We start from the raw sequence: 23,804 nt of genomic DNA on the forward strand, positions 1-23,804 counted from the left end.
GTCGGTTAAATACGATAACAAAATTGTTTTTCTACACCTTCGAAACTTTTGTAATGAATATTGTGTTACACGGCATTTTAATTATTATGTAATGGCATTTTCGTACTATTACTGTTTTTATATATTTGACTCCTTAGTCTTAACGTAACAGTTTGCGTAAATCACGAACGTTGTACTTCTAACTTCCCACGCCAGATGGTAGGTAGTATGTTTTTTATAAAACTGTGTTATACCTCTTTTCATGTTATTCATATATTATTCTTTCCCCTTTTCTTTTTCTCTTTTATTTGTCCTGCACTCTGACCACTTATTATCGACCTGTTTTATGTTTTGTAAGTTTTTTTTTTTGTTTGAAAAACAATACACCAGCGTATTTTAGATGTTTCCTTCGCCATTCGTCTTCTATGTTTTTTACGTACATTTTAAATTTGAATTACTTCACGAGTCACAAATGCACTGGAGGTATTTTGTGTTAATATCTTGTAAAACCAGTAATATTAAGTATTCACGTGACACATGTCACATGGAGGGCGTTCCAAGCCCTGTCACACCGAGGTCTGCTGTACAGGTGCATTTAAACAGCGGCCTCAGTTTATGTGATCGCTATGAGCTTGTGGTTATAGCTTGATACCAGTGCCTACCAATTTTAATTGTATATTACAGGTATGTTCCTACCAACTGTTATGTTCATACGCAGGTGTAGCTGTGATTTTCGGTTTTATACTCTCTGATCGTTGTGTGAAAATTTTTAACTTCTAGCACTGAGGATGGTCACCAAGTGAGCGAAAATCGATTTTGCTGACAATAAAACAACAAAATACGGCCAATGCTGATTTTCCTTCCTATTCTATCCACTATTGGGTCGTGGTGCACACAACACGCCATGGAGTCGCCAATCAATAAAAAAAAGTCATTTCGAGAAAAACGCATTTGAAGATTTGACTACATATAAATCCAATATTATGCAACTTACGTTCAATCTACTACTCCGGGTCCATAAATTAGTCCTTCCTCTTTCTCACAGAGTGCGTTCTGTTCGATCTGGATTCACCTGCTCTGCTCGAGAGCCGCTCGTACGGCCGGTGACAAGAGGTTTTCGGCCGCTTGAATCCGGTGGTCATCCGAATACTTGTCGAACTGCGTCGAATAGAGTCCTAGGGTGACGTCCATCGTTGTCATGGTCTTCAGAATTGCTGAATACCCTTCGTTGAAGCTGCTCACTGCCAGGAAAGTTGCAATCTCCACAGTCTTTGCACCAGAATGCAAACGCTTGAGTGATAAAGTCCAAACACAAGCCTTCAAACTTACAATTGAATTTTGTGTGTTTCTTCCCAAGCACCGGTACATTGACTCATCCTCTGAAAGAAAAAAGCTGGTGCGTGAAAAAGTCCGATTACAGGCAGGTGCATTTTTTTGTTCAACCGCGAATAACAAACATTTCCGTTCCGTATTCGAAATAACCGTTTCAGGGGTGGATTCTAAACACTTTTATGGATTCAAAAATGCAATTTCAAAAAATCTATTTTTCGAACTAAAAGATAGTAAACCTCCCCTTATTATTTCAGACACACCACCGCTCAGAATCGAAACGAGAAGGTATCAGTGGTTGGCATAAATGGTGTCGATGAAACCATTCGTTTACTTGGGACGTTGATTCCAACATATTTCGCAGACGAAAACGACAGGTCGCAGTGCGACGAGAAACGGACGACATTACTGGCAATCTTTGGCGATTCGATCATTCTAGACGGCCATCACGTCGCCGAAACCCCAATGAACGTGATTTCACCCGTTTGGAGAGCAGTGCGACCGCAATTTTTGCTCTGTCGTAGAGGGTGGAACCATTGCAGACCGTTCAGTACCACCGGACGAAATCTGAAAGTGATCTGAAGCAACAAAGGGTTGTTACGCTTTTTCAGACCTCCTTTCTCACGTCCTTCCGTGGCGCGTTCATGGAGGGGGGCGACATTGACACATGTGTGAATAAAACGGTAAAAGGTCACTCTAACACCCCACAGTTAATCAAAATGCATGTGGCATCCAGCTACATTCACTATTTTAAAAATGTACTTTTACAGAGAAAACTTGCCAAATATTCATACGCACCTGCAGGCAGGAAACTGGCATCGGGGGTGTGCCAAGTGGTTGCCTGTTTGCAGGCATCTCTGGCTACTTTGCACGTTTGCTCTATAGAGATACATTTTTAAAATTCTAAATACGTATGAGTGGAGGCCACTGAGGGTTATGCCAACCTGGGGCGGTCTTAGAGGGGCCCTTTGCCATCTGTTATTGCATGTGTCGACGTCACACCCCTCCGTTGTCAGACCACAGGAGGCCGTGAAAAATGAGCAGTGTAAACAGGCAATGACCCTTTGCTGCTTTGGATCAAGTTCAAATTTCATCGAATGGTTTTGAGTGGCCCTTAGTGTTTCCAACCTGTATACAAGAGCAAAAATTTCTGGCATGCTGCACTCCAGACTGGTAAAACCACGTTCAATGTAGATGCAGCACCACAATGTCAACAGAGAAGGCTTAAAACGGCCTAGGTTATTGGTAAGTGTCAAATGTTGTCAAGAACGTCTTCCTGTTGCTCATCGTAGTGCGAACCATCGTTTCTGACATCGAAATGCATGGGAATGAATGTCCCAAGGGAATTGGTGGTTTCTTTGACGCCCAATATGTCACCCCTGAGGCTTTTTCATTTCGATTTGACGGCGGTGTATCTTAATTGCCTTGCTAGGCGTCGCGGCTCTGATCTCCATCCCAGAGATGTCAAAATTAGCGGTGAAATATGGGTAAGAGGAGCAGTGACAACCTTCTCATCGTGTGACATGCCTGCGGTGCCGTTCATCAGAATTGTGATGTCAGTGTGATATCATTAACCCAGTTTACACATCACATGAACATGGGAATTATAGCCTTGTTTTCGCATGTGTAAAGACCTTGCTGCTTGAAACGTCATCGAGTCTGAGGATGATGTCACGGGGCGCCACACTTCTACACAATTACAAAGGAAGGTTGTAGGCTGCTTTGAGGGCAATTTCAAACATATCCCTCGGAATTGGAGACAAGTACAGGGTTTGGGAAAAGCGATCCATTAGTTTTGTTATGCAATGTTGTATTTATTTTACCTATCCCTATTTCTGTGGACGTTATCTTGTAATACAATGGAACGAATAAGTAAAGCATCAGTCATAATAACTGTCTGATCAGTCTCTTAGTGTTCAATTCACAATCGAGTTCTGACAATATGCAGCACAAACGTCACCATTTAATGCACTAGGTTTGAAACAGTTCGTTTAGTTCTCCAATATAAATCTACAACATCCGATGTCGTAGTCATATGGACATAGCCTTGAAAAAAATAAATTCGTTTCGCTTCCCGGTGACACTCGGTTTCTTGCCTTTATACAATACGTCGACCATTGGGCAACCCACTTAGGCTGCTGAAGTTCTGCATCCAGATTACGTGGAAGTTATCATATACACTCCATCGAATTCCAGCTTTTCAGCACAGAGCTTCTGCATGCCTATAGAATTCTATGGTTGGCTTCATCCGCAATATTGTACTCAGACAAAAATTATCGAGGGGCTGTACAATAAGTGACTGACGATCACCTAAGTTTCTTTTTTCTGTCAGATTCTCAATTGCTCGAATGGATGAAAGAACAATGTACTTGACACTACAGCGTTTGCGTGAACACGTTTTCACCAAAGTTGCAGTTGAGCATTGTTTAGTTCATATATCATTTTTTAAAGTTATTATCCTATAATGCCGTCAAGCTGATCTTGTCAGCGTAAGTGGAAAATCTGAAAGTCAAATGAAGGAATATTTCCAAGATGATTTTTTATGTCTTACTGAGCGTTCCTGTAGAACGGGTTTTCATGGTACCCCCTGACAACTATGCTGCAACTGGACAGGAACTACAAACATTTACGCCTTCTCATGAAGCCATTGATAGCAATATCTGCGTACTTTTTCTCATTCCTAATTATATCAGTTAATGATTGCAAAGTAATCTGAAGTGTTCAAATATCAAATTAGCACACACCAATCGCCTTAAACCCCCCCCCCCCACCACCACCACCACCACCACCACAACACACCCACCAACCGCCTACACTGAAAAATACCTTCTATATCATACAAAAATAGGTTTAAAATCTTTTTAATTCCTCCTCAATTAGGGAATCATTTCAGAGCCCAATAACAGAAGATAATTGTTATTGTTGTACTGCGATTAATATCTGCCCTCAGATAATACCAGCACTATTTCTGCTTTGGGAGCACTTTTACAGTTTCTTTGTATCGAAGCTTTATTGTAAGGAATATATGCTGCTTACAGGGGTACAGAAATTAATTGAAGGGGCCACCAGACAATGTACGACTCACTTGGTTTTAGCAGTAAGTGTGAATTACGTTTGCAGGTAACACAATGACTAAGTAAGTGATTTTTGCAGCATCTCATGGCGTTGTTTTACATGTCATTGTAATTGACGAGTTGAAATCAAACAGAATTTATTTTTTTCAAATCATGGACAGCACCCAAACATTAGGGAGAAAAAAAAGGATGACAAATATTCCCCATTCTAGCACCAGTTCTGAAACCACTTCGCTGTTCTTCAGAAATGTGGATATACTTTTATTTTTGGTCATTACACTTTTGACTAGTTTGATATGGACCGCCACAAATTCCTCTCCTGTGCCCAACATTTCAACTCAGAATAGCAATTGCAACCTTCATCCATAATTATTTGCTGAATGCATTCCAATTTCTGTCTTCCTCTCGAGGTTTTAGCATCCACAGCATCTTCTAGTACGACGGAAGTTATTATCTAATGTCTTAACATATGTTCTATCATCCTGTCCCTTCTTCTTGTCAGTGTTTTCCACCGTGTGTGGACCCTGGACGAGGGGAGACGATCAGGCATTCCCTGGTGAGACTCTGGTGAGCACAGACGCTCTACGTGATGGCTCCTACAGTCATCTTAGCTAGGAGAGATAGTCAGGTTGGATAAAATTGCTATTTTTATTTTGTGCTACTGATGATGGGCCAGCATTCCATATAATCGCACTATTAAGTAAATTGAGTGATTAAGAAATATTTTCATTATTTTCTTTAAATAAATGTTGTAGTTATACAAAATTCTTAACTTTGTTTCTCACAGCAACACCATATTTCCGTTACCGTTCCTATTAAGTTATTCAAACTCTCAACTTAAAGTTAACCAAGAAGCAGAAATTTTGTGTAGTGGTGTTTGCAAACGGTTGTAGGCGTTTAATAACTATTTTTCATAATGCGGGGCCACAGTCATAACATATTTCTTTAAAGTCAGTACTGCTATTTGACTGTTGTTTATTTACAGTGTTACATTTACACTTACACAATCATGATTTCGGATTAAAAGTGCCATTATCAAGTGTTTTAAGCGTTATACAGTGCCTAAGAAGACATACTGTCGCATTTAAAATAAACTATTAGACACATTGTCTAAGGGTCAATATTTCTGGCAAATCCTCCTGCTTTGTTTCATCACTGAGTATACCATCTTGAGTCAAGTGACCTGTATTTGTGTATTTCTGTATTACCCTGAACATTTCTGTACCTACATCTTTCGTCGGTAAACTGAAGTACTTATTTACTGCAGTTACCTTCCTTGTAGATATGTCTGAGGTTTCATAACGCTTTTCGTTTATAACTTTCGAATCGTTCGTTTCCCATACAGGAATCCTAGCCCCAAATTGATACATTTATCCTCTTCCATCATCCTAGAACGCTTGTAACATCACTAAATCACCCTGTCTACATTTACAGGCACCTGCGCCTATAACTTTGACACTCTCTAGCGTCGTTGTATGACGTATCCGGACGGGGTTCCCATGTAAAACTTCATCTACTAAGTCAGCGTTATAGCCTGTAGAAGCAAGTAACATGAATGGTGAAACACGCTATACAAGAGTCTTCAGCTGAATATGGCGCCGCGCTGAAACTTGCTGATCCTAGGTCTCGCCGAATTGGGGCTATTATCAAGAGCAACGATGGTATTATACAGCATTTAAGTGACGGCTCCTTCGGGTGGCTATCTCTGTGTACCAGCGTGCTTATTACGTTTTCCGTTCAGCGACAGCGCTCATTTCCAGACACAATTAGCTTGTTGCCTAATTACAACATTGCGGTCACAGTGTCCGAGGACGTTTGGCCGGCACGTTGGGGCAGGTGACTGCAATTCAATACATAGTTTATGTGGAAGTCGCTGGTGGCACCTTTACGAATCTTCTACCGATGAAATGCCCTCATCTCTTCAGAACCAGTTTCTTCGGGGTAAAGAGAACGAAGGATACCATCGAAAGTTTGGAATTTCTTATCATTTTGGTACGGAGAATACATTGAGAGTAACGTATACTTTACAGTCGACCGACATTTATTTATCTTGGTGTACTTGCGACATTGTGGTGCATCAATTAATATCGTGTAATTTATTTTTATCCTTACGTGTTATAATGCAGTGGCAAAAGTGTTATAGTATGTTAGTTAATTCCCTGTAATTTGTTTATCTTTGTCATCAAGCACTTGTCCAAGGTTAATAATTTTATTCCTTTGCCTCTTTGAAATTCCCGAGAGAACTGCACAATAATTTATGTAGAGTAGTAGAACTTACATAACTCGTGCTCATAGCTGGAGATATGACTTCATTGATTTGACACTGATGTACAACAGAAAATGTTGTCACATAGGTAAAACGAATATTCTCTTCACTAATTGGATGAAATATGGTTGTGCATTGGCACCTAATGTGGGTAGCACAGCTGAATTGGCGAGAAACGAATTGGGTTGGTATTTATCTTTTCTTACGTTTTCACTGGTAATGTGGTACTTTCTGAATCATGTAATTATTCAATTTATTCTGATTTGTTTCTAAATTTACAAATTCAAAATAGAATTCAATGCAGTAACTATTGAGAATCTTCTCTCTGTATGCACAGGAGAATCAAATATTGTTCTTACAAACACATAATAATAATTACATTCCGCTTAATTTTAGTACTGAAATTTGACCAGTTTTAAGAGCACGTTAACATAATAGAAAACTGCTGCGGATGTACATGCAGCGTTAAATTATTTGTATATGGTTATTTTTCTTCGTTACATGAAATTAGTACAACTGAAACTAGATTACATACATAATTAAGGAATACAGTGACGTGTAATTGACAGTGTTCTATATTGCATCAATTCTACTCTATTGTATAAAGTAATATAAACATTATTTGTAATATGACCATTTACACCTTTAAAAGAACTCTCGAGATACGTCTAAAAAGTAACATATCCGTCGAATTATATCTATTCTTTCTTCTTTATTCCGAAGTTTCTAACAAGTAAAATGTGTTTCTTAATTCTTACATTCTGTTGGTGTTAAAAAGGAATGGACGATGTTTGAACTAAAACGTTACTTTTAAAATTTTTTATCTGGATTCTGTCTGACGTTTTGTCAAAATATATTATACAGGGAGCTCATTAAGTGAAGAAGCAGAATGACGTATTAAAATGGCCTCGGACGTAGAAAATAAGAAAACCTATAAGACAGCATTTGAAAGTCATTTCCATGCGATTACAGTGATGTTCCCAAACATTTAATAAGATAGTCAATCAACATTCCCTGTTGATAGGGAAAATGTTGTACAGCTTTCTCCAAACAATACAATAAGTGCTGAATGATTCTGTGCTGTTTAATAAATAAGTGAAGTAGATTAATTGTATTATATCACTTCATATAAGACAAACATGGGAAAATTTGCAGGAAGAATAACTGTCTTCTGTGTCTTAAATGAACTAACGTAGAAAAAATATGACTTTCGTAGAAATATCGTTTTTTACGTGGTTTTTTAAAAAAAAGTCTGAAATATTTACACATTCTCTGCACTTCGCCATAAAGCAAACACGCTGAAACACATTATATACAAGGTTACTGTAACGGAAACACTGAATCGATATTTACAAAGCATTCAGCTATCAGCTGCTCAGGTGAGAACTTTTAAAGGTGGTAAGTGGTCATAGAAGAATACAACAGTACAGGATTTAACACAATATTTTTCCGTCCTAGAGCCAACGGTCTCTGAAATAAACTGTTACTGTTTAAGCATTTAGGGAGAAAATTGTCTTGTTTGATGAAAACATGAGTGCTCTAAGGAGACAGGAGGTTATTACAGTACTTACGTGGAATAATATTGACAGGAGTCTGAGTTAGTTGCATATAGACTAGTAGTCGAAAGTAGTGGAATATAAAATTTTCTTTTCGTAAGTGATTAGTAAAATAATCAAGTTAACCGTTACGATAATAAATTCTCTTAATTTATTTTGTCAGTCTCCACTCTTTTACATTTAAAACTAGACGATCAACAGACTACTCATTGGAAAGGGATTCTTGTTTTTGTCTTACTTGGACACTCACCTGTTAATAGGCCTGCTTTCAGCACTGGTTCACAAATTACTAACACCATAAAAAAGCATTGGTTGTTCTGACACCTCCGTCATATATACACCTAAGAATACAAGATACACATAATATTACAGTTAGTTTCATTTCGGCGCTAACTCGTTCCAGGTGGAGTACCTCATCGCTCTATATCTCAAAACCTTGGCAGCCGTTTTAACAATCACACTGAAGCAGAGAAGTGTCACATCGCTTGTCCACTTCCTGAGATATGAATTGCACACTTCTGTGATTGCAACAATAAGATGCCCACACATTCACTGTCTGAAAAAGTAGCCGTAAGTCACTGAAATAGAACACTATGCACTTATTCTCAAGTACCTCCACTCGACCGAATATGCATCTATATTCATAGTCCCTGATAGGACACAAAAGAGGTCCTGAGTCATTAGAGTCATAAACAGAGTCGACGGCCTTTGCAATGTCTGTTCTGCTGTGCCGATCTTCATGCAGACTGCGCTTTTATAGTCACCAGTCCTACAAATCTGTAAACGATTCAGTTCTGAGCTTTCATAATCAAGTTTGGTAAAAAGGACCTTTCTTTTTTTAAAAAGGGAAGGATTTATCTTGAGGTGTTGTGTCACTGAAATACGCCGTATTTGGTGTGTGCGCGCTCGCGCGCGCGCGCTCGCGCGCGCGCGCTCGCGCGCGCGCGCTCGCGCGCGCTCGCGCGCGCGCGCTCGCGCTCGCGCGCGCTCGCGCGCGCGCGCTCGCGCGCGCGCGCTAGCGCGCGCTCGCGCGCGCGCGCTCGCGCGCGCGCGCGCTCGCGCGCGCTCGCGCGCGCGCGCTCGCGCGCGCGCGCGCTCGCGCGCGCGCGCTCGCGCGCGCGCGCTCGCGCGCGCTCGCGCGCGCGCGCTCGCGCGCGCTCGCGCGCGCGTGTGTGTGTGTGTGTGTGTGTGTGTGTGTGTGTGTGTGTGTGTGTGTGTGTGTGTGTGTGTGTGTGTGCGCGCGCGCGCGTGTGTGTATGTGTGAACTGTTCACTCGAAGAATAACGCAGATACCCATCAGAATAAGTGTGATAGTATGCTCCAAATGTGGAGCAGCTAAAAATATAGAACAAAGCAAGATTTTTTACAGTTCATACCGACTGCAACAATCCGTTTAATTTTCACTAGTGTGTGCTGAGTGTTAGGCATGAAGAAATAAAAAATAACAAGCTATGGAAGCTGAATTAAAACCCGATTTGAAAATGAAATTTGTAGTATGTTTTAAATCACACCCATAATGGCAAGCAGAAGATTTTGATTCATTTGTGATGTTTTGTTCAATAAGCTATTTCTTCATAGATTGTTGAGAGAGAATTGAATTGGAAATTGCAACCACTTTAGTTGCTTCAGTTAAAAACAGTACGGAATCAGTTCATCAATTGTTGTAATGTGTAAACTAGCACTTGTAGTAACCATTACAGGTATGAATATTAGGATTCTACATCCATTGCAAAGGGCAGGTCTAAGAAGAAAGGAAGTATTTTTCTTTTCTCAGCTTACTACCAGGTAAGCGCCAGGTGGACTTTGATTTATAATGGGGCTCTCTGCAACTTTTTGGAGACTCATAACTATCAAAAGAAAAAGAGTTCATAGATGTAGATTAATTAGTATATAAGTAAATTTTGATTTTGGAGACAACTGAGATATTATCAGATAGTCTGTTGTTATAAGGAAGACGCTTGTGGACAAGTAAAATCTGTGATGCCACGGTACCCGGTACCTTTCCCACAGAAAATTATCTTCAGTTACCATACATCTTAAACGAAAGCCACTTGATATTTGAAATTGAGTGTATATACCAATAAAGAGCTGTGAAAGTATTAAATTCGTTTCAACTAGCATCTAAAATGCAAAGGAAGTCTCCTTATGCTTCGAGGTGGAAAATTAACAGATATATGAATAATTTTATAGTTTGGAAAGAACTTACAGCGTGGTGTATACTGCGTGATTCAGCTGCTTTACCACTGGATTTTACCCAACCTACAACATTTTCAAATACCGTGCACAAGATTCTGATATTCTCTCACTTGTTACACGCAAATCATTAGTCATACAGAAAAATTAAAGGAGCATTTCGTACAAAATTTAATGCAGTTAAACTTTGTATTGGGAAACGTTTCCGCTGGAGGCCACGGTTTTCGAGCATTCCAGGAAAAGGCGTTTGAAGCTGACTTCTGTACATTTTCCTTGATCAAATCGAGAACTACAGCCTGTAGCGGAAACGTATCCCAGTACAAAATTTTACTACATCAAATTTCCTACAAAGAGGTCCTGTTCAGTTTTTCTGTTGAACTACTGATTTACATGTAGCGAGCTAGAGAATATGAAAATATTGTGCTTCGTATTTCAAGGTGTTGTGGGTTGTATGAAACCCAGTGGTAGGGGCAGCTAAAGCACCATGTATGTTATAAGTTCGAACTATGTGTCCTATGGAGTCCAGTTAAGTTTCTTTTTCATATTATTCTGAACCTTTTGCAACACCCGAGCAGGCTCCACGTGTCGACCCAAGACGTTAGCTTTCCGTTAGCTTCCTAGATTTAACAGACCATTTTTCTCTGAGACTTCCCATACTGCGTCTTTCTGAGGGGTGTAACGTAGAGCAAATGTTGGGATTTGATTTGCAATCATGCTCAGCATACGTTTTATACGTGTTCGTTAATTTTGTCTGCTACAGCGTGTTTACAAATTTTACAATTCTATGGTTTCCTTTGTTACATCATTCGGAGCAACCCTTAAGTACACGAAGGATTCTCATTTCTGCAGCTTGGATCTGTCATTGATCTTAGCGTTTATTCACTCATGTGTCTGTAGTTGTAGTTCTCGGAAACCTGTTGCTTTGCCTCTGGAATTTCTTTCAAATGTAGGCTTTTAACTAGGGGTTTTAGAAACGAGCCACGAGGGAAGTTCAGTTTTTGCTTTCCAAATTTTGGGTGGAGAAAGTATTGACCCCAATAAGAAAAAAATGTCTAGTGAAAAAAGGCAAGCTTGAGATTTTTAATAGTTGAGTTCTGCCAGTGGATTCATCTCTGCGTATTTATCATCCATGCAAGGGAGACGGGAGTGCCACCGTTCTGCCCGTCAGTATCACTTCCTAAATTTAATTTCATTTGTGTCTGTCGGAGAAGAGCAACGCACAAACGGAAACTTTTGGGTTATCTGACAAATACGATCGAGAGTTTCTAATGGTAGATCCTTCCCCATGGAACCGTCACCATGTTTTTCCACTTTTGTCTACCTCCGACAAAACGGAGCTGGGAAAGCCATACTTTATCTACCAAATTCGTCCGAAGTGGAATTCCAGTCGGAAGTGTCGGGAGAAAGCCAAGAGCAAGGCGAAGATCCAAGGTTATAGATGAGGTAAGCTCGGGTGTCTCTAGTGGTAGAGTACTCGCCACGAATCCAAAATGAAATTCTCCCAGGTTTATGCAGGATGTAACTGGTATAACTGCAAATATTTTTATATGGGTATCTTAACATGTACATACATTAATATGTCGGCTGTTTTTCTACTGCATCGAACACACTTCCCACAAAAAAGTCACAAATATCACGCTCTTATGTTTCTGTAGCACGAAGTGAACGATGCCTGGCAGTATAGACTTTCTTTTATGCGTCCATACATCCACACTGCAATGTCTAACCTGCTGAAGTGGGGATAATGAACATTAGTGGTTGCCTTGGGCCATGTGTACTTGCAGGAACTAAATTAAATATACTCCGTCCGAACAGACGTCGGAAGGCCCAATAGTGACGACCAGCTGCCGTGTCATTCTCTCAGCCCAGGTGCGTCACTGGCTGAGGATACGGAGGGGTATGTGGTCAGCACACCGCTCTCCCGCCCGTCGTCAGTTTTCCTGACCGGACGAGCTACCTCTCAGTCAAGCAGCTCCTCAGTTTTGCCTCGCAAGGGCTGAGTGAACCCCGCTAACCAACAGCGCTCGGCAGACCGGGCGGTACCCCTTCCAAATACTAGCCCAGCCCGACAGCGCTTAACTTCGGAGATCTGACGAGAACCGGTGTTAACACTAAAACATACGACTTGTAATAGCTACAATTATTAGTACGAAAATCATAAAATACTGACGTTATACTACTCAGTACACCATCCTGAGTCACAAATAAAAATATCTGAACCTATACCCATTAAATACCTAGTAGACATGGGCTCTAAAATGCATACCTTAAGAGGTATGGGCACCTGTTCATCTTATACACTATGAAACAGATCTCTTCTACTGCAAGGTTTTTGCTTTCCAAATTTTGGATGGAGAAAGTATTGACCCCAATAAGAAAAAATGTCTCGTGAACAAAGGCTCAAGATTACATACTTCGAAAGTTATGATCACTCGTTCATCGTCGCTAGTGTGAACACATTTCTTCTGCTGAACGAGTGCCCGCAGCTCCTAAGGTATGTATTTTAGATCCCGTGTTAACCAGACATATTTTTCTTGTTTTCGTCCATAGTAGAAGAGGTTTTTCTTACTATCGAAGATGAACAAGTGCTCATATCTCTTAAGATATGAGCTTTAGAGCCCTCGTTTACTGGACTTTTTTTCTTATTTTGGTGTAAGGAACCTGTCCCTAAAGTTTGTCGATTTTTTTGTTGGTTGCACCCTGTATATAATATTTAAAGGATGCTACCATCAAGTTGAAGCTTTGAGGTGAATAATGGGACAACACCACGTGTTCCAATGGTGTGCTATGACCCACGGATCTGAACTGAAATTCCGTTACGAACACTCCTAATTTCAACTGGGTATATTAGAAATCAACCACAATAAGTTGAACCTTTCTGACGATTTATGAAGCGAACTCGGGTATTGCTGATGGTAATTGTGCATCGATTGTAACTGTGCAAGAATGAGGCCTCGTCTTGTCTTCAATTTAGTTTTCCCACGTGTGATGGGCAACAGGAGTGTCATGCGTTATATGATTTGGCCTCTATATGTCCTTGTGGTGGTTTCTTCTGGTGTAAGCGAGGATACCACAGCACGACAATTAAGTCCAATTAATAGTGACAAAGCTCAGAGGCGTTACCTACTCCACTACGCCAAACTGCCACACTCAGAGGAGTAGCAAAGACACGATCGTCCTCTGGCGTCGTCCTGCGGTCGAGGTAAAGCTTCAGATCGACGTTGATGGTGAGCGGGCCTCAGAGGGCGACGTACTCGGCCGGCAGAGGGGAGCACATGGGGGGCAGCGGGGGCGGCGGGATGTCGTCGGGGGCGTCGGCGTCGGCGTCGGCCTCGCTGTCCGGGGGTAGCGCGTCGGGCAGCGACAGCGTGGAGCTGCCGCCGGCGGTGACGCGCGGGCCCATGTTGTCGTAGTGCGGCTGCCCGTGCGGGGGCGCCGGCTGCGCCAGCGGCGGCGGCGGCACCACCTCCTCCTTGCGCTGGGTGGCGCCCGGCCGCGCCCTGGGTAGCGTCGCGTACGCGTGGGTGGCCAGCACGCGCGGCACGTAGAAGGGCGCGTCGGGCCCCGCAGCCACGCTCACGCTGGCCGCCTTGCCGCCTCCGGGGGCAGCGGGGGCGGCGTGGCCCGGCGGCGGCAGCGGGCCCGAGCGGTGCGGGATGTCCAGCAGGTCCGGGTAGCGCTGCTCGGGTTCCACAGGCTGACTCACCTGCAATCGAGAGCCCGTGTCACACTTGTGTGGTAGCCGTGTAAAAAACACACTGCTCTACAGTGGCTTAAGGCGGTAGGACGTCAAACGGGCCGACTTGGAGCAGGAGAGGCACCACAGGACATTTTAATTTCCACTGTCTATACTTTTACAAATGAATTCATAAAACTTTATCGGCATGACCAGGAAGGATTCAGGATTCACTCTCGTAGCAGTGGAAGTTCAAAACCAAAGCAAAATAAAATAAATTCATAAAACTTTGTCTGTATGACCAGGAAGGATTCAGGATTGATCCTCATAGCAGTGGAAGTTCAGAAACACAACAAAATAATTTTTTTTTACATGTGAAATTTCATAATTTTTTCACTTACTATTGGCTGCATTTGTTGCTGTATGTACACTTTTCTTCATAAGTAAGAGAGATTCTTCGAAGAATTTTGCACAGCATACAAAACCATACTTACAGGTGTCTGAAACTCGAGAATTTATTTAATTTATGGAAAAATGAATGGGGTGTTACATTTTAAACTTCATGTTTTGAAAAAATTCAAATTTTATTGTTAATTATCTCAATTATTACCAGTTTTTAATAGATCTGGAAAATTCTAGAGTTTCATACACCTGTAAGTATTGTTTGCATGCTGTGCAAAATTCATCAAAGAATCTGTCTTACTTACGTAGAAGAGTGTACCTACAGCAACAAATGCAGCCAGCAGTAAGTGAAAAAATTATGCAACTTCACGTATACAAAAATTTATTTGCTTTGGTTTTGAACTTCCACTGCTACGAGAGTGAATCCTGAATCCTTCCTGGTCATGCCGATAATGTTTTATGAATTCATTTGCAAAAGTATAGACAGTGGAAATTAAAATGTGCTGTGGTGCCTCTCCTGCTCCAAGTCGGCCCGTTTGATGTCCTACACCTCTTAAGAACAGTACCATCTCTGGTATTTTGGAAATATATTTGTCTAGGTGACATACTTAGGTAATTAACAGCATATGATCACAGGTTAATGGAAGCGCGAGATAAACCATTACAAATGTGAAATAATGATACATTAATAACGAGCATAACCGTCAGAATATTGAATGCATTGAGTTGTACAGGTGCAGGATCTCAGCCTGTGGGATGGAACACCATGTCTGTTGCAGCTGACCTATCAATACAGAAATGATTATTGGTAGTTGTGGATGTTGCTGGAGTTGTCGTCAGACGATGCCCCATAAGACCTTGATTGGACACAGATCTGCTGATCTAGTAGACGAAGGCAACACTCGACACTCTGTAGGTGATGTTGGGTTACAAGTTCGGTATACGGGCGTTATCCCGCTGGAATGCTATTCATGAATGACAGCACGAGAGGGAGAATTGCCAACCTGACCTACAAATTGCGTGGGATAACGAGATTGTTTATGTTGTCATAGAAAATCGCACCCCATACCGTAACTGCAGATGTAGGTCCATAGTGTCTAGTACACAGATAGGTTGGTTGCAGGTCCTCAAGTGACCTAGTTAACACACGGTCTTCACTGGCATTGAGGCAGAACCACCTTTCATGAGAAAACACAACACACCTCCGCCCTGGCCTCCAATGAGTTCTCGCACTACAGCACTGAATTCGCAAACGACGGTGGTTTGGGGTCAGTGGAATGCATGCAACAGGTCGTCTGGCTCGGAGCTGCCTTTGAAGTAACCGATTTTTAACAGTCTGTTGTCTCACTGTCGTGCCACCTGCTGCAGGTGCAGTACGTACGATACGCCAGAACGAAACATGGAACATGGAGTAGGATGGTTTTCCCTGTCGGTAGCCGTACGGAGCCCAGTCTTCTTGTGCTCGCACATTCTCGTGACCACGAGTGGCAGCAGTCGTTTACTATGGGTACATTCCTGACAAGTCTTCCTGCAGTATTGCCGAAGGAATAGCCAGTTTCTCGAAGCACTATTTCATGACCTCATTCAAACTCAGTGAGATGTTGACATGCTTGACTAACATCAACTCACCCCCGGCAATCTCAAAGGTAACTAACATACACGACCGTTAAAGTCTGTATTTAAAGCAAACCTGATTTGCGTATTCGTACTGGCGCTACTAGCGCCATTATTATACGAAGGCCTGAAATTTGAACAGACATTATCTTTCAGATGTAGAAACACGCCTACCAACTTTCGTTTATGTAGCACAATTCCTTCTAGATGTTGCGTATTTATAACGAAAAATGGTGCAGATTTTACCAAATGAGAAAGCAAGATAACAGATATAAAAAACATTCATATTTGACGCAGATCAGACTCCCAAAATCAAGGTCGATATGGGACTTTCAGTAAGGAATATGCCCTTCTCACACATTAATGCACATTTTGCACGTGTTATTCGTGCTGCCTATCAGACAGTTGAGGTGTCTTTGGGGGATATTTTCGCACTCCTCTCTCAAAGTGGTTTTCAGTTGTTCTACGAACCACGGAAGAGGTGTTCGTAGAGAAACAAGTCTGCCAAGAGCGTCCAACGCACTTTGTATAGCGTTTAGGTCCGGAGAGAACGAAGGCCATTCCATAGATTCAATACCTGTATTTTTCAGTTTTTACGACAAATAGCGGTACGGTGTGAGCGGTAATTTTCATTCACAAACAGAAAGTCGAATTTTACCGCACCCTTCAACAGACAGACATGACCCAGAATGATCTCCCTGCTACACCGCTGTGCTCTAACGACACCTGACGCAAGCGGCGGTCTTCGGCCATTGTGCATAATGCCCGCCTACATCATAACTCGTACACCGTACCGATGACGTTCAGGAACATTCTGTGGTGTGTAACGCATTACTCTGTCTCTACACACTCACTGGTGGCCAGACTCGCTTGCCACGGTGATGCGGGATTCGTCGGAGACCATCACTCTGAACCACTGCTACTGACTCAAACGAACATGCTCCCATCAACGGCCGCTTTCTCGACGTTAGCGTGGTGGAAGTGCTATGCATTTAAAAGGCTTCCTAGCACACAAACCAGCCTGATTTAATCGTTGCGAAATTGTTCTGGCAGACACATGTACCGGCAGGGTCAGCGATGTGCCTAGGAGTGAGAATCAGTCTGCGACCACCAGTATGTTTTTGCACAGTATTTTCAACTTCGGCGGTCTTTTTTAATCGCGAAACGACATTATTTGACACAGCCTTAACAGTGACCACAATGGTGACAGTTTTATCGAATTGCTCGTCCACGATCGTAAGCACTCAAATGTTGCCTTGCAGACATCATGCCGTAGCACACGGAATGTCGCACCGATAGATTCCACAACAATTCTTCTCAGACACCATGCGGCATGAACTGTCGAATGCATGCAGAGCATTTGTGGACATGCTTCGCTGTAGCTTAGATGTCCCGCTCTCCACATTCCCTTTTACTGTCATCGGTCGGGCGTTCCGTTGCAATTGCTACTTCCGCAGCAGTTTCTAGTTGTTCCTCAGTATTAGTTCTTCCTTAGCGTTGGTGAAGCAGTGTACCAAATCACTGTGGTGATCGCACATATCTCAAGCTGTTGTGCACGGCACGACACATCACATTCGGCTGCATCTCCATTCCTTTCTTCCCATTCTCTGAGTACACTCTGATCGAGGTAGGTCTTAGTATAAAGGGTTATTCATTTTGGCTTGTCACATTTTTTTGGCACACATCAGATTACGGTGTCACAGTACAGCTGAAGATGGTCTATTCATGATCAGTGCAAAAAATTATTAATACAAGTTGTTTCAAAAAGTGTCAGAATGATGATGTCAAAACTGTCGACTCGGTTACTGGAGGAACGAAGTCATAGTCTAGTTTATACCCATTGTCGCTATATGTCAGTTGCATTCTGTTTGTTTGGTTACCATCACATGTTGCAAAATCAGCACTCCGCATCAGAAATGATTTTGTGTTCTCGCGTTTGCGAAGATAATTCCATAATTGCATTGCAGAGGCGTATCAGATTGAGGCACTAAACTGATCCTCCGAATAGATGGAACTTACGCAGATGGTATCGACAGTTTGAAGACACAGAATGTGTATATAAACTAAAGTGTCCTTCCCGCCCTTGTGTCCCCGACGAAAACCTCGCACGAATTCAAACCGTTTTGCAAAGCAGTCCTACAAAATCAACTAGTAGTGCGAGTCGGGTTTTCCAAGTGTCCACAACAGTAATTTTTCCGTGTTTGGGAGACGTCGGTTGGTTATGAAGCAGTACGAGGTATAGCTGTTACAGGATCTACGTCGTAACGCCAAACGCAAAAGTGTGGCATTTTCTGAGGAGCTTCAGAAAACTGTTGACAATGATAACACTTTCGAACTACACATCGTGTTGAGTGATGAAGCGATTTTCCACCTTAGTGAAAAAATAAACCAACACAATGTTCAAATTTGGGGCCTACATAATCCACGTGCAGACACTCAATATGTACGAAGTTCACAGAAGGTCGAAGTGGTGAGTGCGCTATCCCACTGACCTGTTTGCGGCGCATTTTTCTTTGATAGAAACACAACAACAGTCAACAGTATCTTACGATCTTACAAATCTGGTTGCTTCCGAAGCTGAACAAGAACGACTTCATTCTTCAACAAGAATCGCTACGCGTGCGAATATATGAATAAAACTACTAAGAGCTTGGATTGATCGTTAAACAGCTGGCGACTAAGCTCTTCTTAGCTGGCCTCCACAGTCATGGGATATAACGCCCTGTGACTTGTTCTTGTTGGGTTTCATTAAGGACAACAGTTATGCACATAACTACAACGGTAACTGGAAAAGTAGAAGAATCGTACTGCCATGACATCATTGGCGATGGACATGGTTACTCCAGTGTTGGGGGAACCCGAGTATCGATGTGAGAGTGTTCGTGTCGTTGGTGGAGAACGTATCGAGCATTTATAATCTAAACTTGAAGACTCGTAAATACGTTTCTCAAGTTTCGTAGATGTGTGTCTCCCAATTTATTAAATACATGCGTTCGAAAAACGTATATGCTTATTGAAACACCCTGTACAGCTACGTGCAACCCAGATTTTTTCACAATCTATTCATAAGTACCTTCAGAGTTTCAGAAGATGACTGCGCCAAAAGTGCTAGTCATACAGTGAATATACGCATACCGGTAGATAGACAATCTTTCCAAGTTCTAAACTCACATAATACGTGCTCAAGACGGGTACCGTCTATGACGCAGAAAACATCAGTATATGCCTGTAGTTGACTGAAGCTGCTTCTGCTGTCCAGGACGGCACCACGACAGCAGCCGCCTTTTGAAATCTGCCGGCCGGGATGGCCGAGCGGCTCTAGGTGCTACAGTCTAGAACCGCGCGACCGCTAAGGTCGCAGGTTCGAATCCTGCCTCGAGCATGGATGTGTGTGATGTCCTTAGGCTAGTTCGGTTTAAGTAGTTCTAAGTTCTAGGAGACTGATGACCTTAGAAGTTAAGTCCCATACTGCTCAGAGCCATTTGAACCATTTTGAAATCTGTTCATTGAGCTCTGCAGGTGCGAACGTACTCAATGCGACACTTTGTTGTGGAACAAGTGGAATATTCCCGCTTCACGCCTATAGTTTCACAAAGTTCCCATGTATGGAGGGGCTATATGTAGCCTTCAGTAGCCTTCAAAATGGCGTGTGTATCAAAGTTGGGTTCCAAACAGAGAGCTGTCGTTCAGTTTCTTTGGCGTCAAACCAGAGTATCGCAGATATTCACAACGGCTTGCATAATGTCTATGGAAACGTGGTAGTGATTAAAATGACGGTAAACCGTTAGGCGATTTCCCGCGTATAGGCCAGCCACTCACAGCTGCGTCTCCTGTAATGTTGGAACGTGCGGACAGTCTCGTACGTTGTGATAGAGGCATGAATATCAGACACCTCGCTGCTCAGCCAGACGTCTCTGTAGGTAGTACTTACACACTCAAATGTGTATGTCGTCTGGGTTCCTCGCCGCCTGACAGAAGATCATAAAGGACCACCTGTGCGGAACTGCTTACGCGTCACGAGGCTGATCGTGACAGTTTTTTGTCAAACATCGACACAGCCGAAGAAACATAAACTCATCACTTCGGACCGGAAACAAAACGCCCATCCATGGAATGGTGTGACGCCACCTCTCTTCCAGTCCAACTCAGTGGTGTTGATTACAATTGTGTTCGTCTGAAAGTACCTTCGACGAGAGTACCCACAACTCGGGATATCTATAGGTGCTTGATAGATCACCGCAACAAATGGAATTAAAATACCCGTCGAGAACGTGGAACCACATTTGGTGTGCAGTGCATACTCCATTACTGTCAACAGCAGCGAGATCGATGTGGTATATTCTTACAAACCGCAAACTTGTGACCAGGAGTCGATTACATACAATTCATTTGGTCGATTCTCCTCTTTGCACAAACTGTGGATCGCTGGACATGCGGCGAAATATTTGTATTCGTACGATAATAAGTCCCTGATGGATTATTGGATGTATTTACAAGAACAACACGAGCTCATACGGAGTCATACGAAATACAGGACTTACTTTTCCAATTTTTTAGGGAGTGTTTTTCACAATCCGCCCGACAGCTGGGCCAGAAATGAGAAGACTGCTGCAGCAGAACGACTAGAGACAATACTACGCGGTTCAATTATATTGGCATATTGCACACTGAGAAGAAAACTGGCCCCTACCTGTTGGCGCCAGTCATGACTGGATTATGTTAACATGAAAAAGAAAAACACACAACGATAGTAAACACCTAAACCGCCTCAGATAATAGTCCTTCGAATGGTCGACGCAGAAGAAATACATGCCACACACAGTGGCAGAAATGGTCAAGATTATATTGTTTTCTGCCAGATTTATGATGCGACACCGCGTGCTGCAGGCATTGTGATGCAGATGATAACTTCATTTTCACTCCCGCCCGTGACTAGGATTATCATTTACTTCATTCATGTTAAAAAAAAATAAGAGGGCGGCCTTTTTGTTGATTTTACGGTTTCCATATTGTTTTTGCTGTCTCGATACTTTTCTTATCCCTAGGACAGCACAATTGTACGAATAAAGATTGCTTGTTTACCCTGCCTTCCTGTTCCAAAAAAAACAAAAAGAAAAGAGGAATTAGTGGTCGTGTTGCTGGACCATAAAGCGGAGGAACCGCGTTTTTATTTTTATTAACCAAAAAAATAATAAAAAATACCAAAAAATTTAAAAAAGTGGTCAGCGTGACGGATTGCCATCCTACGGGCCCGGGTTTGATTCCCCCCTTTCGTCGGAGATTTTTCACCGCTCAGGGACAGAGTGTTGTGTTGTCTTCATCATCATTTCATCCCCATCCGACGCGCAAGTCTCCCGATGTGGCGTCAAATGTAATAAGACATGCATCAAGGCGGCCGGACCTGCCCCGCAAGGGGCCTCCCGACCAATGAAGCCAAACACATTTTCCATTTTACCTCTCTTCCAAAGAAAAAGTTCAAAGCCGCAGCCTCAGCCGTTAAACTGTTGGAGACGGTCTTCGGTGAATCTGACTGTGATTCGATGCTTGGAGGTATTATCTCAGCGCTGATATGTTATTTTTTCTCTTTGTCTTTTAGTTTTCGTACAGTCTTCTTCTAAAACCCCAGAGCGATAAGGGGTGATAAAAGGCTTTCGGAAGCCGTACAGTCTAGAATCGGTATGCCGATCAGAGAAAATTACCGTGAACTTTGGATAATGGTGCCATCAGCGCAGCAAGTTGAAGATAACTGAGTAGTTAAACATTGTGTGCAGCTGCGGGAAGAAGTTAGTAACTGCCTGCAACACATTCTCATCCGATAGGAGTCGTCAACCCTTCAAGACCAGTTTTAAGGGACGGTTCGGGATAGGTCAGGACTACAGGGCGGGTACTCGAGTGTCACCCACTCGAGCCGGCGTACCTGCTGCGTTACGACATTTGCGATATGGGGACGTCGAATCGCGACCAGAACGGAATTTAGCGTGCTATTCCGCAACGATGGTTTTCGACAGACATGCTGATCTATACACATTCTTCATCCTCTGATGGATGTCTCCTGGTGTTTGTCCTTCGGCAGAGGGGATAACAGCACGTTGGTCCTCTTCGGATGCATTTCGTAACAACGTTAGAGTAGTTCACGTTCCCGTATTTACCGCAACCACGTCGGAAAGACAGGAATGCATCACTGGTTTCTTGCGTACGTGTCGGTGTTTTTGTACCCAAATAAGAGTCGCACTATGTTCCGTATGCAGCAACGTCCTCAAACGGAAACCTTTTGATCGCCCGTTGTACACTTGAATAATCCTGTGCTAGTCGGGATTTCGGTTTATTATTGTTTAAAAGGCGGGGAAATTGGTTACAGTGAAACCATACGATAATCTTGAACAGTTTCACGCTTTTAAGAGCACTACGGCGATGCTGAGAAATTCTTATAGTAGTTTCCAATGAGCTGACTAGGAAATAAAGACTTAACGACATAATGTAAGTGGAATGTAGGCAAACCCACATCTATAGCATTTGTAAATTTAGAATAAACAATTCCGTGTTACTGACTATAAAACATAAACGGCAGTCAAATGTAAACGAGGCAGATAAAAAAAGTAAACTGTTTATCATTTCAAAAGTAATTGCCCTAATTGTTAATACATTTACCCCACTTTTAGACAAGATCGTCAATGCATTCATGGCAAAAATGTTTGCCATTGCCTACATAACCATGATTGTACCCAGCCACGTACCACTTTGTTCGAAGTAAATCGACGGCCACCAGTGTCCCTTCAGGGCTCCAAAAATACGGAAATCGTATGGGGAGAGACCGGGGCTGTGTGGAGGAGATGAAAGGGCGCCACATGTTGCCAAACCTGTTACAGTTACGCTGCAGAAATTTCGCTGGGAAGCCCTTACACATCCTCCATATAGTTCCGATCTCTCCCTACGCGATATCTACAATTTTGGAGCCTTTAAGAAAGACAGTCGTGGGCATCGATTTGCTACGCCCGAAGAAATGCACGCCAGGGCAAAGCCATGGTTCTCTAGACAAGCGTAAATATTTTCTCATGAAGACGTTAATCGTCTTGTCTCACAGTGGGATAAAGGAAGACGATTACGTTTTTTGCTATTTGTATCGTTTTCATATGAATACATTCTGTATTTTAAGAAATTTTGAATTCAGCAGGACGAAACACAGCGAGAGATAGGCTACATGCTGTACAAATACTTGACAGCAGTTGTGAAAGTCGAAATGCACTTCAGGCAGGCAACAACTGAAAAGGAAATGAGACTTGGCTGTGGTCTATAGGCACCTTCCATTAAGTCTATGCATAGAGCAAGTGGTACAGGATATCGAAGTGGAATTGAGAAGAGGAATTTAAGTTCAGAGAGAAGATAAAATATTTAAATTACACCACTGACGTTTTGTCTGAGGAACAAAGGCCGTAGAACATCAGTTCACTGTAATGCTTGATGACTGTAGATCCATGCATGTTCTTCATTAATCTGATCCAAGCAGTTTTCCGTAGTCTTATCACACAAAACTGGCCGTTCGTATACTAAGTAAATTAGTGATCCAGACTCTATTTCAAAGGCAATGTGTACGCTTGCAGAAAAAAAGACAAATAAAAATGGGTCGAATGAAGTGAACTCCATACTGAGCCACTCCCAAAGACTGTCGTGCCCTACCTGAATATGCGAAGCCGCCAGTGTTAATGGAGCTCCTACTA

The 23,804-nt window shown here is 42.5% G+C and overlaps 1 protein-coding gene across 1 annotated transcript in view; it reads right to left on the reverse strand.

Moving 5' to 3' along the window:
• Window positions 1–13,087: 13,087 nt before the first annotated feature.
• Window positions 13,088–23,804, reverse strand: part of LOC124622974 (leucine-rich repeat-containing protein 24-like) — a 208,692-nt gene continuing 197,975 nt past the window's right edge. The window contains exon 7 of the mRNA XM_047148762.1: window positions 13,088–14,103. Within this exon, the coding sequence (XP_047004718.1) occupies window positions 13,636–14,103 (468 nt within the window). The 3' untranslated portion in view covers window positions 13,088–13,635. The remainder of the gene's footprint in view (window positions 14,104–23,804) is intronic.

Source organism: Schistocerca americana, chromosome 7, assembly GCF_021461395.2.
Source record: "Schistocerca americana isolate TAMUIC-IGC-003095 chromosome 7, iqSchAmer2.1, whole genome shotgun sequence".
Taxonomy (NCBI): Eukaryota; Metazoa; Arthropoda; class Insecta; order Orthoptera; family Acrididae; genus Schistocerca; species Schistocerca americana.